The 16,211-nt window shown below is 44.4% G+C and overlaps 1 protein-coding gene across 4 annotated transcripts in view; it reads right to left on the bottom strand.

Moving 5' to 3' along the window:
• Positions 1 to 1,753: 1,753 nt before the first annotated feature.
• ALDH1L1 (aldehyde dehydrogenase 1 family member L1) overlaps positions 1,754 to 16,211 on the bottom strand; it is a 101,982-nt gene continuing 87,524 nt past the window's right edge. For 3 of the 4 annotated variants that reach the window (XM_033926481.1, XM_033926482.1, XM_033926483.1), the window contains 10 exons: positions 15,285 to 15,355; positions 12,819 to 12,924; positions 12,472 to 12,559; positions 11,879 to 11,972; positions 9,566 to 9,665; positions 8,468 to 8,566; positions 6,728 to 6,893; positions 5,449 to 5,554; positions 3,310 to 3,509; positions 1,754 to 2,276 (listed from right to left, as the gene is read on the bottom strand). In XM_033926481.1, the coding sequence (XP_033782372.1) occupies positions 2,221 to 2,276; positions 3,310 to 3,509; positions 5,449 to 5,554; positions 6,728 to 6,893; positions 8,468 to 8,566; positions 9,566 to 9,665; positions 11,879 to 11,972; positions 12,472 to 12,559; positions 12,819 to 12,924; positions 15,285 to 15,355 (1,086 nt within the window). In that variant the 3' untranslated portion in view covers positions 1,754 to 2,220. Of the gene's footprint in view, positions 2,277 to 3,309; positions 3,510 to 5,448; positions 5,555 to 6,727; positions 6,894 to 8,467; positions 8,567 to 9,565; positions 9,666 to 11,878; positions 11,973 to 12,471; positions 12,560 to 12,818; positions 12,925 to 15,284; positions 15,356 to 16,211 lie in introns of those variants that run through there. The other variant, XM_033926484.1, reaches the window with a different exon arrangement.

The following is a 16,211-nucleotide window of genomic DNA, read 5'->3' as shown; positions in this document are numbered from 1 at the left end:
TAGTCTGGAACGCGTTGCCAGAGGTTGTGGTAAGAGCGGTCCTCCTTCCCCTGTCACACCCAGACCTGGTTCACTCTTGCAATAGGCAGCTACCACGGACGGCACTTGTACCACAAAGACCCTGCATTAGGACAGTAGACATCAGCCTGGGCCTGTGATACTGTTTACTGCGCTGATAACGACACATTAGTCGTTTACCCCACCCCCATTTTACAAAACCGCAGAAACCACAGGCCTATGCGCTGAATGTTCTGCGCTGCTCCTGACACTTAGAGTGCCTATGAGCATCAGGGGAAGTGCAGAGCATTCAGTGAACCAGCAGGCGCTAATAACTGCTTCCGCGGTTTTGTAAAAAAAGGGGGGGAGGGGAGGATTAATGCAGCTTAGTAAAATGCCTCTAAATATCTCTCTCATAAGCGTCTCATCCAGTGTTAATCACAGTTAAATTCACCGCTAACAAAATCCTACAAGCCTAACTACTTCTGCTTTTAGTGAAGTAACATGAGGACACTATTGCAGTCCTTTCTTCTTGTAACCGTGGAGGCACCTTTTCATCTTGTAACGTGGAGGTCCTATGGCTGGAGCTGTAGATACATTTGAAGAGCTGGAAGAAAATATTTAGATGGTTCTGCTGAGATGAGCTCTGTAAAGTGATATTCCGTATTATATAATCAAGGCATAAAAAGCATTGGTGCAGTTTAAGGGGGGCATGGGGGGAGGCAGAGGCCCCCTAAACTGTAGGTGCTAATGCTGACTTGGTTCCTCTCTATCCACTGCAAATGTGACTATCTTAGCCTCTGCCCACCAAAGCAAGCAGTCGAACGTCATTTATAAATAGAAGGTGACGATAACTGTAGTCTCTGTATTACTTTTACTTTTCTTTCACATCTGTTTAAGTACTTTTGACAACACTTCCCTGCCTCTCCTCTAGGGTACAATTAGATTCCTGAGCTTTCGCTCATATGACTTAAGAGTACAGACCTCGCACCAGTTTGGTGTTCGAGTCTTGGCCACCTTTCTCTATCCTGTTGGAGATATGGCCTCCAGAACTGGACTTATTTTCTAGAGGAGACTCTCAGAGACGTGGTCACCCCTCTATGTTTTCCACTATCCCCTTTTCCAGCTACTGCCTTGTCAGACTTTTGCTATCTGCAAATTATTGGACATTACTATCACTCCTAGGTCTGTGTCCTGGTGAAAAGCTCATCACCTCCTCACCATGTTTTGTCTTTTACATTGTCAGACCCCCAGATCCATAACTTGGCATCTTTTTGCACTGAACTCCCTCAGCAGTGTTTACTCTGTTGCAATCTCAGTGTCATCTAGAAAATATTAACCATTTTAAAAAAACAGAAATTCTTTCTTTATGCTCTTCTGAACCAATACCAGAATTACTCTGCTAATCCCCACCAGAGCAAATTCCAGTTCATCTCCTTGAGCTCCCCACTCGCCAGCCCAAGGTTGCTGCAGTTTATTCACAGAGGATGGAGAAGAGCTGTGACCTGCAGCAGCAAAAGAATCCCTTTACCCCAACTCCTTCTGATCTTAGGCAAGTCTCTTAACCCTTTGTTGCCTCAGGTATAAAGTCAGATTAGGAGCCCTCCAGGGTCAGAAAAATACCTCCTGTACCTGAGTGTCCACTGCTTCGATACTTATAGGGAATTTAACAAAAACAAACAAACCCCAAAACAGAAGAACATCCTTGCAAAACTGAAACCAGAAATTTTCAAGCTGTGAACAAACAGGCAGAAAATGTGAGTTATAAAAAAGAAAAAGTGTTCCATTTGAGGATTTATTGTGGACCTAGCCTAACAGAATGACAATCAAATGCAAAAAGAGGTGGAGAATAATTATGGGTGGCAGAGCTTCTTCTTTCTTTCCTGAAGTTTTCAGATCATTTTAATCGGATCTTGATTCATGATCTTGTAACCCACACAGTCCCCGGTATAGATCTCCATAGGACATAGTTTCACTCCAACTCTGGTGCCCAGTGCTGCCACCTCTGATTTTAACTGCCAGCCACGAGGTGTCCGAGTTGAAAACTGCATCTAAAAGGCTTATTAAATGAAACATAACACCATATTTTCCATTTCAGAAAGACAACAAAATATACATATTTTTAGTCGAGGAAAAAGTGCAAGAAATAGTTGTGTTTCTTAACATAAAGCCTTGTAGCTAGGCTGTGGAAGGCTCCTTCGCTCCGTTGTGACCTGTCCTCTCTCAGTACTCAATGGTGACAGCTTTAGTCTTCAGGTATTCATTCAGGGCCTCTTCACCTGAAACGTAAACGCAGCTGGGTGAATCGGCAGCGCTAAGTCTGTTCCTCTATGCAGGAACCACAGGGCCAGTCTGCCCCCTCCAAAGGAGATTCGACTCCCTAATTCTACACAGGGCGCCATAAGGTGGTGCTGAACACCAAAATGGGGTAAATGGCACTTATGTGCATCACCCCCCCCATTACTACGCCACTGCACCACGGCACGCTTTCACTTTCGGCTTTGCTCAGAGTCGCATGCGTGCTTCCTTTTTACTTTCAGCAATTAAAACCCGCACGAGCTTCCTTCCGCTTGCAAAAGACAAAACCACAGTTTATTGTGACAAATTGACAACAAACCTTCAACACTACCCCTGAGCTGCCCTTAAGCTTTTTGGCATTAAAGGTCATCGTTTGCTTTTATGCATTGCTTCTGCACTAGAGAATGACACAGAGACAAATCTGTCCCCGTCCCCGCAGGAACTTAATTTCCCGTGTCCCGTCCCCGTGAGTTTGGTCCCCCTGTTCCTGCCCCATTCCTGTAAGCTCTGCCTTAACCGCACAAGCCTCAAACACTTATGATTTTAAAGTGTTTGAGGCTTGTGCAGATGAGGAAGGAGCTTGCAGGAATGGGGCAAGGACAGGAGAAAAACCCGCAGGGACAGGGAAAAATGTATCCCCTTGTCATTCTCTATTCTGAGCGTTGGAAAGGAATACTAAGTTGCATCCATTTAAATGCACTTCAGTACAATTTGCAGCAAAGTATAGCGCAATCTTAACACCTGTGTTCTAACCCTTTGGGCATTCTGCCCTCAATAATGTGCATGTAAATGTGCTAACCCCTTTCACCTCAGGTGTTAGGTTTTCAGCATCAGCTTCTAGGTAAGCTGCCAGGAAAGGATTGCTCTAAAGGACAGACAGATAGAGAGAGAGATCCTTAAATCTTGAAGGCTCTTCACAATTTTGGCAGCCTCATTCTGGACTGGCCCTACTCTCTTGATATGCAGATCCAGTGTCAGTAGAGAAATACTCAAGCATTCACTTGGCATATATACCTAAGTCCTTTCCGAATCCGGACTGCTTGAATCCTCCAAAAGGGCACGCCACATCAGTTTTATTGTATGTGTTGATAAAGACGGTGCCGGCTTGGAGTTTCTCGCTTACGTACAAGGCCTTGTTAATGTCCCGGGTGAAGATTCCAGAGGCAAGGCCAAACTCTGTGTCATTAGCTCGTTTCAGCACGCCATCAATATCCCTGTAAGAGAAAGGGCTGGCTTACTCTCAAGTTATCCTACCCTTCCCAGCCAACGTGAAATTTCACTGTCAGGTTCTTGACTTGTCTGAAGAGCATAGGAAAAGTTGGAGAATATTTTCTGGGCCTTTCACTGACAGCTGATCTTTATGACCTCCAAACTTTTAATCAAAGTCAGCAGTTGTATTGCACAACTGTTAACCATGTGCATGCTATTACATCCTCTGAATATTAGAATACTTCCTGCAGTCCTGGTGGAAAGAGGCCTCTTTCATTCACCTATAGGAGCTCTGCAGTTGACTGTTGTTAATGCACGTTTGTATGTACAGGTGAAGCAGTGGTGTAACAAGGGTGAGAAGCGCCCCTCCCCCACCCTCATCGCCGCACACTCCCCCTTCCCATCCTTTCTCCCATACCTCTAGTTGTTCACCTCTATGAGTAACAAGAACTTCAATGTGCTCCTCATGACCCCGTCGCCTCTTCCGCTGATGAGATTATTGCGGAATCCACCGTTCTAGGATTTAAAAGCAAACTAGATGCACATCTCCTTACGAGAGGCATAGAGGGATATGGGTGACTAAAATTACGCCAGGTGTACACCTGGCTGGGCCTCCGTGTGTGCAGATCGCCGGACTTGATGGACCGAAGGTCTGATCTGGAGATGGCAGTTCTTATGTTACTTCCTATGTGCGGCACCCGGAATTGACGTCAACAGCAGAGACAACGAGGTTGCAAGGAGCACGTTAAAAGTTATTGCTCGCGGGGCAAGGGGAGGAATGGGAAGAGGCAGGGCAGAGAGGAAGGGTGTTGGCACCCCACCAACATGGCCCCTGGGGCAGACCTCCCCCCTTATTACGACACTGAGTAGAAGTCTACCAAGACACATTCCCAAATCCTCTTTTGAGCAGGGCTGGGTTTCCCATTAGACACAGTGACTGCATTGCCTAGGGCCACTTGCACCATACAGAGTACTACTGGCACATTAGGTCTCTTTCACTTCCCTCCCTTCCAGCAGGACATTAGCGCCTCTTACCTGTAGCTTCTTCCTTTTCTGCTAGCCCTCAATCTTAAATATGTGCCACACAAGGCTCCATGTTCTGAGATTTCAGACTGAAGCTGGCAGAGGAAGGGGGTCCAGGGCCGGTGCAAGGGTATTAGATATATCTCAGGTGAACCTTCAGCTCTACACCCAACCAATTCACTTTCAGGTCCCTTGGCTCCCCCAGCCTCAAGCCACATACCAATCATGATCACCCCACTGGTACAAGTACTCTCTGCTGTTCCTTTTAGTTTGTGGGGGTCTGACTGCAGCTGCTCCTTGGTTCTCTCACAAGCTCCAGCTTAATGGATGGTCTAGCAGTTTCCTGTTGCTTCTATAGGCTTCCAGTTCAGTCAGAATCAGTCCTTGTTGGGTATATGACATAATCTTCATCTGGGGATGATTTCCCTTCATTTTATATACCCCACTACCCCTAACATACTGTTATTATAATGATCGCCATTGACTAAGAACCATGCACCAGGGTGCCCTCCAATACTCAGCAACCATGCGCTGTAGATTCTGCCACTAGGTGTCACTGTTGCATAATGATGGTGAGTCCTCTCTACCTCCTCCACTATCCCCAACAGAGGCTGTGATGCACCCCATCCCCAGCTGATTCTCTGGGATGCAGAAGGCCTGAGCCAGGAATCCAAGACCATGTCTTCTGCAAGGTTTTCCCACTAATCCATTCTGAAGGATTGCAGTATAGCACAATACACTGACAAGCATCATCTTTGGAGCAGTGGTTGCTGATTCACTGCACATGTGAAGCTCAAACAAGATGAACTGATGATCTGTCAGTTTTTCCTTCTAAGTTCAGATAGAACTAAATTTTTTTTGATTACTTGAGCATCAGTAAAAACAAAAACAAAAAAAAGGAAGGAAAAATGGTTGTCATACCCATCACTAAATCTGGAGATAATCATGACAGGGCCAAAGGATTCCTCTTTAGCTATAAACATATGGTCTTCCACATTAGTGAATACTGTTGGCTCAAAGAAAAACCCTGAAAAGACATGAATGCGTTCAACATTTTAGCTGCATGTATTGAATCTAGGCTGAGTCCTGCTGTTCCCTCTAAGCAGAGTGGGAGTCTTCCATATACAGTCCTGCCAGTAGGATGTGCTGTTTCATTATCAAATCTTCAATAGTGAGGGACAAACAAGCTCTGTAGGACTAGGGTTACCATATTTGTGAAGACCACCCACAGCCCCATCCTCACTCCACCCATTTCCTTGGTCCCCTTTCCCATCCTCTGTACCCAAATTAAGAGAAGATAGAAGAAGAGCTCACACACAGAGGGAGGGGGGGTGTCTCAAGAAAAGATGAGGGAAGAGCTCATATGGATGGAAGTTTGATGAGGGAAAAGATCGTTCACAGGAAAGTGGAGTCTTGGGAAAATGGTAGAAAAGCTCACACATTTGGGAAGAGAGCCTCATGGGAAGATGGAGGAAGAGCCCACACAGAGGGCAGACCAATGGGGAAAGAGCTCACACACATGGAGGAGGACTCATGGGAAAATGGGGAAAAAGCTCACACATATAAGGTTTTCATGGGAAGATGGAGGAAGAGCTCACATGGAAGGAGGACTGATGGGGAAAGAGCTCACATACAAGGAGGGGGCTCATGGGAAGATGGGAGAAGTTCTCACACACAGAGAGGAAGTCTTATGGAGGGATGGTGTCTGCCGTAAAATGGACAGAGGACATCTTCTTGATGCCAGACAAGAACCCTTATGTTGCAAGAGAAGGAAGAGGTGTGACAGTCAGACTTGCAGCATTTAACCAGGTTCTTTGTTAGTTGAATATGCACCTTCTAGCAGCAAAATCCTTTATATACGATATGCCACCTTATGGGCCACTTATATGTGCTTTGTTGTCCCTTTTCTGAGCCCTGCAAGCTTCCAGACCTACCTACACCTGCATAAACTGTTCTTCCCATTACTACTTATCATTTCTATAGTGCTGCTAGACGTACACAGCACTGTACATTAAAACATTCACGAGACAGTCCCTATGCGGTAGGAACAATTTTTCAAGCCGCCTCACTACTTTATTCATCAGGACCCAGATGAAAATTCGAAGGACTGAAGGGATCAGCGTTCACTCTGAAAGGGGGGGGATCTAGTTTTATGGAATCAAGGATGATACACATGGTTGACCTACATGCTTGTGCATACCTGGTCGTGGAACCTGTTTACCCCCATAGACCAGCGTTGCCCCTTCCTTTACTCCTGCCTGGCAGTACTCAAGAAGTTTGTCCAAATGAGCTTTGTGGTTCTGAGGTCCATGGTCCGTCGACCGGTCCAATGGGTCCCCAATTTTCATTTTCATCACGTCTTCCACCTGTGAGATATCATTTCAAGTTTATTGCATTTGATATACCACCAAAAGCCTAAGCGGTATACATAAAAGAAAAAAAACAACAACTTTTGTACAAAAGTTTAAGTAAGTAAAAATAACAAAGGGGAGATGAACGTAATCTAAAACGACAACAGATGTCACAAGAAACAAAAAGGAAAAATGGGAGAAGGATACATCATAAAAATAAAAGGATAGAGGAGAGGGATAAACCAGGAGGGTAGGTAGAACGTGAGGAAGGGCACCAAGGAGGAGAGAGATTCTAAGGAAAAAGAATTGCTTGAAACGTTGAAAGCATCTTGGAATAGAAGGTGTGATTTAAACTTGGAGGTACAGTGTTCTTGTCTTAGGATGATAGGGAGGGAGTTCCACAAGGATGACGCAACAACTGAAAAGAGGGTATTACAGGAGGTACTGTAAGAAGAAATTGTTGGGTCAATTCAAGCAACCTTCAGGTAGTATAAGGTGTCAATCTACCAATAAAAACTGGAGAGTGAACGGATTGTAACTTAAACGTAAGGAATAATGTTTTAAATGTTATAGGGTGTGTTACTGGCAACCGATGAGCATTTTTTAAGAGAAGTGATCATATTTTTTTAGCCTTGTAGATCATTTTAACCGCCGTATTTTGTATGATTTGTAGCCTTCCGATTGCCTTTTGAGTGATACCTTGGTAAAGTGTGTTACAGTGAGATCACTAATGAATGGATGAGATTTGATGTCCAGGAGAGAATGCAAGGAACGGATCATTTTAAGCTTAAAGAAGAACTTTGTTGGTCAAAGGAAAGTTTATCATCAAGGATAACACCTAATAGCATTATGGCTGAGCTGAACTTAATTGGATACAATTTGATCTTCAGAGATTCATTTTTTCTTGCTGAAAATGAGAGAGCTTTACTTTTGTCAATGATCAGAGAAAGTATGTTTTCTGCAAGCCAGTCACTAATTGTGTCTAGTTTACTGAAGCTCACTGATGCTTTGCGTTTGGATGCGGTGCAGAAGTTGAATATCGTCGGTGTAAGCAAAGACAGATTTTCCAGAGGGACTTAGCTGTCTATCTGCTGATATTAATTAAGAAGAAGAAGGTATTGCCTTCAAAGGCTAATCAAAAATATATTTAGTCTTTCATTTCAATTTATCACCTTTTAAAGGTGGACTAACATGACTATTACACCTTTTTATCTTTCTAAATACCATAAGCGTTGGAAATTACCTGCATTTTATTAGTAGTTGCAAATAATTGATATTGAGAAGTTGACCTAAGTTTCTTCTGTATCATTCAAGTTTAAGGAAATCTTCTGGCCTGGACTGACTTATTGGATGAAAGGAGAGTCCTGAGGGAGTGGATTTGCACTGCCATTTGGCCTCAGCCCTAACCCCTCAATCAGTCCTAGAACATTACTTAAAGTACTCTGCCCTGATGCTCACTGGCCAAGAGAGGTTCCACTATGAATGCAGCTCTGCTCTGGGCTCGGCGCCACGAACACAGCAGGAAGTTGAGCAATGAGCCACAGGTTTGCCATTAAGCGCAGCGTGTTAGCAAAATTCTCAATACTCACCACTTTCTGCACAAACTCATCATGGATGGAGTCTTCCACAAAGAGACGGCCAGCTGCAATGCAGTTCTCACCCTTGTTGAAGAACACTGCACTCATTCCCTAAAAGAAAAGAGAGTTCTTAGGTGACGGCCCCATGTCAGGTGAGTTATCGCTCCAGTTCAGAGCGATCAGTACAGATTGGCACTGCTCTTACCATCATGATCAACAGTAGCATAAATGTGTCTGTATTGAAAACCACCTTAGAAAACACTAACTTTGTATTGCAACACCTTTGTTGAAGCTCATATATTGTAACACCATTACTGGAGCTCATGAATTGTAACACCTTCACAGAATCTCATGTAAAACGTTGGGAATTGACTCCCCAGTCATTAGTAGCGGTACAGAAGCTTTCAATAAATTTCATTATCCAAACTATTTTCGTTCCTTATCAGACCTCTCCTGAGCAGTTCTTTGGGTCATCAAAATAATTTTAGACATAGCATTTTTGGGATGTACAGCCCCCAGATTTGTTTCTTTAGTTTCCCATGTCATCTATGGGAATTTTTGTTTGGTTCAGTTTTGGGGTTTTTTTTTGTCTTGGGAGCAATATCGCTTAGTGTGAAGTCTTCTGAAACAGTATACACTATTGGAAAATGTAAAGCATTCTTTGTGAAGACCTTACACTCTTTCCCAATGGTACATACCTTCGCAAATATTCTCAGATTTTATAAACAGTGCTTAAATTTACATGCACAAAAAATTCTATTCTGAGATGCGCACACAACAAAACTGGCTAACGAGCCAATTAGCACCAATAATGGGCAACAATTGGTATTGGATCAATGCATTTTGCTAAGCGCTATTCTATAAAGATTCATGTGCAATTGAATAGGGGGCGTGGGCAGGTCATGGCCATTCGCTAAAGATGCGCACTCTTCATAACACAGGAAAGAAACAGAATTTCAGGGTTTGGTGAAAATTTCACAAAACAAGAAGTGAAATGTTTTTGTTATTTTTCATGCAGTTTCAAACACATATAGATCCCTAATACATTCGGCGAAAGAGACTGATGCTCTCTTTGCAGCTCGGTTTCATAATTGTGTCACACATGCGTACCATTCGCAAGGCCTTGTCCAGGTCACAGTCTCTGAAGATGATGAGGGGAGATTTTCCCCCCAGCTCCAGGGAGACCTTCTTCACATTGCTCACTGCACAGCTGAAAAGACGGAGGAGACAAATGAAAGTGGATGAGAAGGAAGAATGTGGTACTACTGGATTTTCTGTGTGATTGCTCTGTGTTTAACAAAACCAAGAGAAGAGCCAATTAAGACTGGACTGGATGAGTGCACCACCTCATTTTTAGGACACTTACAGACGGACCCTTAAGGACCTTATTAATGTCGCTCTGAGCCCATTCAGAAGCCATTAAAATGGTGACATTTGCTACACAGCCCATATCAGATTAGGCTAAAGACTGTGATGGTTTATATTAAATCCACATTTGTCCACAATTAAAAACTGCAGACAGGAGTAAACAGACAGATCCTCACGTCAGCGCCGGTCAAGGTCAGAGAGTACACGTGGCTCTCGTTAAACACTCATTTCCCCATTAGGCTAATTTGCAATTAAAGAAGACACAATCAAATCCATGCACTTGCACAAATACAGCATGAAAGAGAGCTTCGTGGCCTGAAACACAGAAACATAGAAGATGACGGCAGAAAAGGGCCATAGCCCATCAAGTCTGCCCACTCTAACAACCCCACCCCCTTGAATTTACCCCCCTAGAGATACCACATGTGTATCCCATCTACATTTTTACCCCCCTAGAGATCCAACATGTGTATCCCATTTCCTTTTAAAATCCGGCACGCTGCTGGCCTGAATCACCTGAAGCTACAACAGCCACAGACCCAGTATAATGGCAAGCGCATAACCGCAGCAAGGGCATGCGTAATGTATACTATTCTATGTAATGCTAATGCGTGATCATGTTTGCAACAGCAACCTCAAATGCATATGCTTTGATCGTTATACAATCGGACGCCTGAAGAAGGCATAATCTGCCAAAACATGGGCCCTGTGGAGTCCGGTTAGCCTCCATTTTTATCCACATTTGAGACTGTACCTTCTGGTTCAATAGAGTCTGGTCTGGTTACACTTTTTACCTTCATTTGAGACTGTGGGGCTGATTCTACTAATAGTGTCCCAATTGTAGGTAGTAGTAGACGTCCTACCAGCCAATTTGGACGTGCATTTTAAAAAAACCAAATCCATACCACGAACGATGCCTATAATATAGACGTTTGACCTGTGTCTACGGAGATGTCTAGGCATGCCTACCAATGCCCAAGGCTGGCGGCGTGGATTCCACCGGAAGTGGCCTTGGGCGTTCATGAGCGTCCCTATGCGTCTCTGTAGGTGCAAGACAGATGCCTTAAATATACAGTAGATCTGTAAAATGCTGGCCTACATTTATGGCGTCTCTTAGGAAAAAAAGGCGCGATTTCCTAAAGTACGCCGATGTGTGATTGACGCTCGATTGGTGGCTGCTTCTTAGGCAGCTGCCGAGATCGGCAACCTTTAGAGAACCAGGGCCCTATATGTTTTCCAATGAACCTTTTCGATCATCCAGATACTAAGTATTTATCCTACTTTGTTGTGATCTTTCCTACTATTCTATACTACACATGTAACTGGCAGGCATGCCTATGATCCGCCCTCTTGCATCTGTGCTCTATGCCACTTACATACATCCTTACAGAATAACCCTTACTGTGCTTATGCACTTATGCAGAACTTTCTAAGCTGCGGCACACTGATCTCGGGGCTGCAGCTGGAGGGCACCCAGAAATGTGCGGACATTGACGTGATGACATCATGCGCATGTGTGATGTCATCACATCAACATCTGCGTATGCACAGATGTCCTCCAGCCGTGGTCCTGAGCCTCCTATTACCGCCAATGGGGAGAGATGCTACAGAAGGAGAGATGAGAAGAAGGAGCAGAGGCGCAGGCGCAGGCTGAATGACTACAGGACGTGCCTCTCACTGCGGAGGCATATCACTGTAAGCAGTCAGCGGGTGCTGGCACCTATCCTCCTCACCAGCATCTTACAGCACACCTGGAATCAATCGAGGCACACAATTTGCAATACACTGCACTTAAGTATTCAATTTTAATGCATTTATATGGATGAGGAAGTGTGCACCCTCAAGTGCCTTCCTTCACAAGATCCTTGTGCACCCCCCCAAGACATTCCCATTAAAACCAGAGAATGATGGCATCTCATGCTAACTTTCTACTGCTATCCAATCAGAGGAAACTCTTGGAGACTAAACAGCTTTGAAAATTCCACAGAGATTCACATAAACAGCGAGCACAAGCCAGACTTTAAGAGTGAAAGAACAGGGATTCCAGTGGCCTACCTCTTCATGATCTGTTTCCCAACAGGAGTAGATCCAGTGAAGCCAATTTTCCTCACGTCAGGATGGTCAGAAAGCCTCTGTCCAATCAGAGAGCCTACGGGACCAAAACCGACATGTTTGGGCCCTTAAAAGCAGCCAGGCTGGGCTGTGCAGACCCCACTGATCTCACTTTCCCTGTTCTCAACCACATTGTGCTATGGAGATTTTGCATTCTCAGTAAGCTGTTGGCAGATTTTTGACATCTGCTTAACCATTTTCACAGCCAATTTCTCTGAAAGGTAAACAACATGTAATTCTTGCAAAATTATTCACTTGTTGAGAAATTGGCTTATCTACTTCCTCAGTCTTGTGCCAAGATTCCCTTTCATAGAAACAGAGACGCTTATGGCAGATAAAGACCATACGGCCTATCCAGTCTGCCCATCCTAACCTACTCCTGAGCTCTACAATCCCTTCCTCTTCGTCAGAGATCCTCTGGGCTTATCCTAAGCTCTTTTGAATTGTGAGACCATCCTCATATCTGCCACCTGCTATCCTATGTTTTGTAAGTAATGTAGAAGAAACTCCTATCGACAGCCCATCCCAGCACCCACCTGCTCCAGGAAGGATGTTGATGACTCCCTTTGGAAATCCAGCTTTTACAGAGAGCTCAGCAAACTTCAGAGCTGTGAGGGGAGTCACCTGGAGGTAAAGAAAGAGCTTTGTAATGAGAGCACTCTAAATCAAGGCTAAGCACCAGGCACAGACAAGATTAGATTGTCGAGAGAAGGAAAAAGGTGTGACCAAAAGGGCCTGTGATGGCCTTAGTTTATCATGACGAATTATTCCCCGAATGCTGACTGACTGTTCATGCAACAGCTTTTAAATCTCTGCTACTAATTTTGCTACCTCTGCTAAAATTTTACTTCACTGTTTCTAAGTATGATATGGCATCAGTCACCTGAGCAGGCTTCAGTACAACTGTGTTGCCAGCAGCCAGGCAGGCGGCTGTTTTCCACGCCAGCATCATGAGCGGATAGTTCCAGGGGATAACAATGCCACAGACTCTGGGGGAACACAAACACTGTCAGCATCATCACAAAACACACCAAGACAGTGCAGGCATGAGGGACAGAGGAAAAACAGTGAGATTTGCATCAAGAGGATTTAACCCCTCTTGAACTTGGGGTGAACCATCTGGCGAAAGAGCTCTTTAAAGCAGGGACCATGAATAGCAGAGATCACAAAACAACTCAGTAAAATTTTCACTGACTGAGTGGGCAGTGAGGAGTAAAGGAGCAAGGTAATGGTTAGAGCAGCAAGTGAAAAAAAGGGAAGTCCAGTTCAAATGTTACTGCGGCTCTTTGTAACCTTGAGCAAGTCACTTAACCTTCCACTACCTCGAGTACAAACTTAAGATGCCCTTTTACTAAACCACATTAAGCATTAACACGCATTTAAAGTGGGAAAATGACTTGCTGCAAAATGTGTTAAAGCATTTTGCAGTAATTTGCCTGTGATCATGTGCCAATCGTGCACTGTTTACTTTGCTTTTAATTTTTTCAGGAAGAGGCATGTCATGAGAAGGGAAAGGGCATGGAAGTGTTATCCAATTAGCTCATTCTGATTAATGTATTACAACTGAATAATGTGAACTTGACGTGAAAGCACCAAGGGCCCTGTTCTATACATGGTGTTATAAGTTGGGCAGCAGTAAGCTCCCTACCACTATCTAACATGTTTTAATTGGCGCAGTAATTGACCGTGTCATTTAAAACTGGTTAAAAACAGTGGGCGCAGGGAGGCATCTACAGTGCAGGTACCATCAACGCGTGTACAGCAGGACACCTAATGACGCCTTACACCTAAGTGGGTGTGGTTAGGGGGCAGAGCGGGACTTAGGCGCCGTTAGGCATGATTCACCGCTGAAAGAACAGCGCTTACAGACCGTTTCCGTGCCTAACTTATGGCGCCAGGATTTACACCAGCTGAAGCCTGGTGTAAATCCTTGCACATGAGTTACACGCAGATCCCTGATATCAGTGGCATAGCCAGAAAGCCAATTTGGGGCGGGTCTAAGCCCAAAGTGGGTGGGTATCTCCCTCTCCCTCCCTTCCCACCCTCCCCAGCCCATGCATCATCTTCAGATCGCCAGCAACAGTTCCTACATGCTGCTGATGGCTGACATAAGAACATAAGAATTGCCGCTGCTGGGTCAGACCAGTGGTCCATCATGCTCACGCGGCGGCCCTCTGGTCTAAGACCAGCACCCTAACTGAGACTAGCTGTACCAGCGCACGTTCTTGTTCAGCAGGAACTTGTCTAACTTTGTCTTGAATCCCTGGAGGGTGTTTTCCCCTATAACAGCCTCTGGAAGAGCTTTCCAGTTTTCTACCACTCTCTGGGTGAAGAAGAACTTCCTTACATTTGTACGGAATCTATCCCCTTTCAACTTTAGAGAGTGCCCTCTCGTTCTCCCTACCTTGGAGAGGGTGAACAACCTGTCCTTATCTACTAAGTCTAACCCCTTCAGTACCTTGAATGTTTCGATCATGTCCCCTCTCAATCTCCTCTGTTCGAGGGAGAAGAGGCCCAGTTTCTCTAATCTTTCGCTGTACGGCAGCTCCTCCAGCCCCTTAACCATCTTAGTCGCTCTTCTTGGACCCTTTCGAGTAGTACCCAGAAGCTTTCCCTCCGACGCAAAACACAAATGCGTTAGAGGAAAGCATTTCAGGTCAGCAACTGGCAGTATGTAGGGAGCACTGCCAGCGGCCTGTTGCTGCTGGGTGGATAGGCCTGAGCCCAAACTGGCCTATACCACTGCCTGTAGGGAACGCACCTGACCCACCCATGCTCCTTTCCCCTGTGGCCACGCCCCCCTTCCAAGTTGCACACTAGATTTGTATGCAGATCTTTGTAGAACAGCACTTAGCAAAATGCGACTCAAATCCAGATTGTTGCCAATTAATTCCAGTAATTGATAGTTCCTACCCGTGTGTTGACTTTAATTGGCCCAATAACCAATTTAGTTGCATGCTTATCTCAGGATAGCACTCAATTGTGCATGTCATTTATGGAATCTGGCCATGTCCACCCCTTGGACTACTGCTGAGGTACTGCACGTGCCGAGGTATTTTTTTCACACCGCTGCATAACACATCACCTCATTTTCAACAAAGGCACTTAGCTCCTACACATTTTTCTCAGCATCTTCGGCACAGAAATATAAGCAATATTGTTAACCATGTCGGGGATGTGTAGATGATTCTCATTCAGAAATTAAGAACGCTCTCATTTATCTTAAAATCTTTTTTAACCTGTCTCATTTAGTTGCTCCCATAACCTCATGTGCTCTGAATGCCAATGAGTTAAGCAAACTGTATCCTGTTCAAAGGTCTCCCTGGCTGGAGGAGCTCCACACACTCACCCGATGGGCTCCCTCCTGGTGAAAGTTAGGTTTCGGTTTGGTCGAGCTTGATTGATTGGGATGGTGGTCCCCTATAAGTCAGAAACAGAGCAATATTTACTGAATTTTAGTAGGCCAGGATTGACAAATTTTCAGCATGGAGTCTGTGGGTGAAAGTAGTTGAGGTCACATTGTTCCTCTAAACCATGAAATTATCCCCAAATCTTCAAACATGATCTCTCTATCCCTCAATAACTAGGCAACTAAAATAAAACTGTTATTCTTCTGAAGGGAGCTATCAGATAATAGGCCCCAGCACTGACAGCCTTCAGATTCAATGCCATCCATTCAATGGCCTTTCAACACCAGACAAAATGTTTTTATGTGCCCCCATGTCAAAATTGCACTGAGACATCATTGACCTTAAAAGCGATAACCTATCTGGTCCAACAAACCATTAAGATCTTAGGTGTAATTCTGGATCAGAATTTGACCATGAAGAATCAAGTTGATGCTCTGGTTAGGAAAGGTTTCCATACATTATGTAAATTGCGTACCATATGGGCATACTTTGATTGTTGGTGCAAACTCTGATTCTGAGTCATTTGGACTATTGTAACATTGCTTATTTGGCAGGCACTCAAAAAAATCTTTATAGATTACACATTATCCAAAATGCAGCGGTCCAATTAATTTTCAACTTGATCACATCACTCCTTTCCTTTGCGAACTGCATTGGTTGCCGATAGAGGCCCGTGTGAAGTTCAAGTTTGGTTGTATTTGTTTCAAGGTAACATCGGGTCTTATTCCCAACTATCTTGTGCATTCATACACATTTGCTAACTAAAACATCCTAGACAACTTTATCTCATTACATGACATATATATTTCGGCAACAGTGGGAGAGTTGGGGCTGTTGACTGGACTTTATCTCGTTACATAACATAT

This window comes from Geotrypetes seraphini, chromosome 17 (assembly GCF_902459505.1).
Source record: "Geotrypetes seraphini chromosome 17, aGeoSer1.1, whole genome shotgun sequence".
In the NCBI taxonomy this organism is placed as follows: domain Eukaryota; kingdom Metazoa; phylum Chordata; class Amphibia; order Gymnophiona; family Dermophiidae; genus Geotrypetes; species Geotrypetes seraphini.
This window is presented reverse-complemented; position numbering and strand designations above follow the sequence as displayed.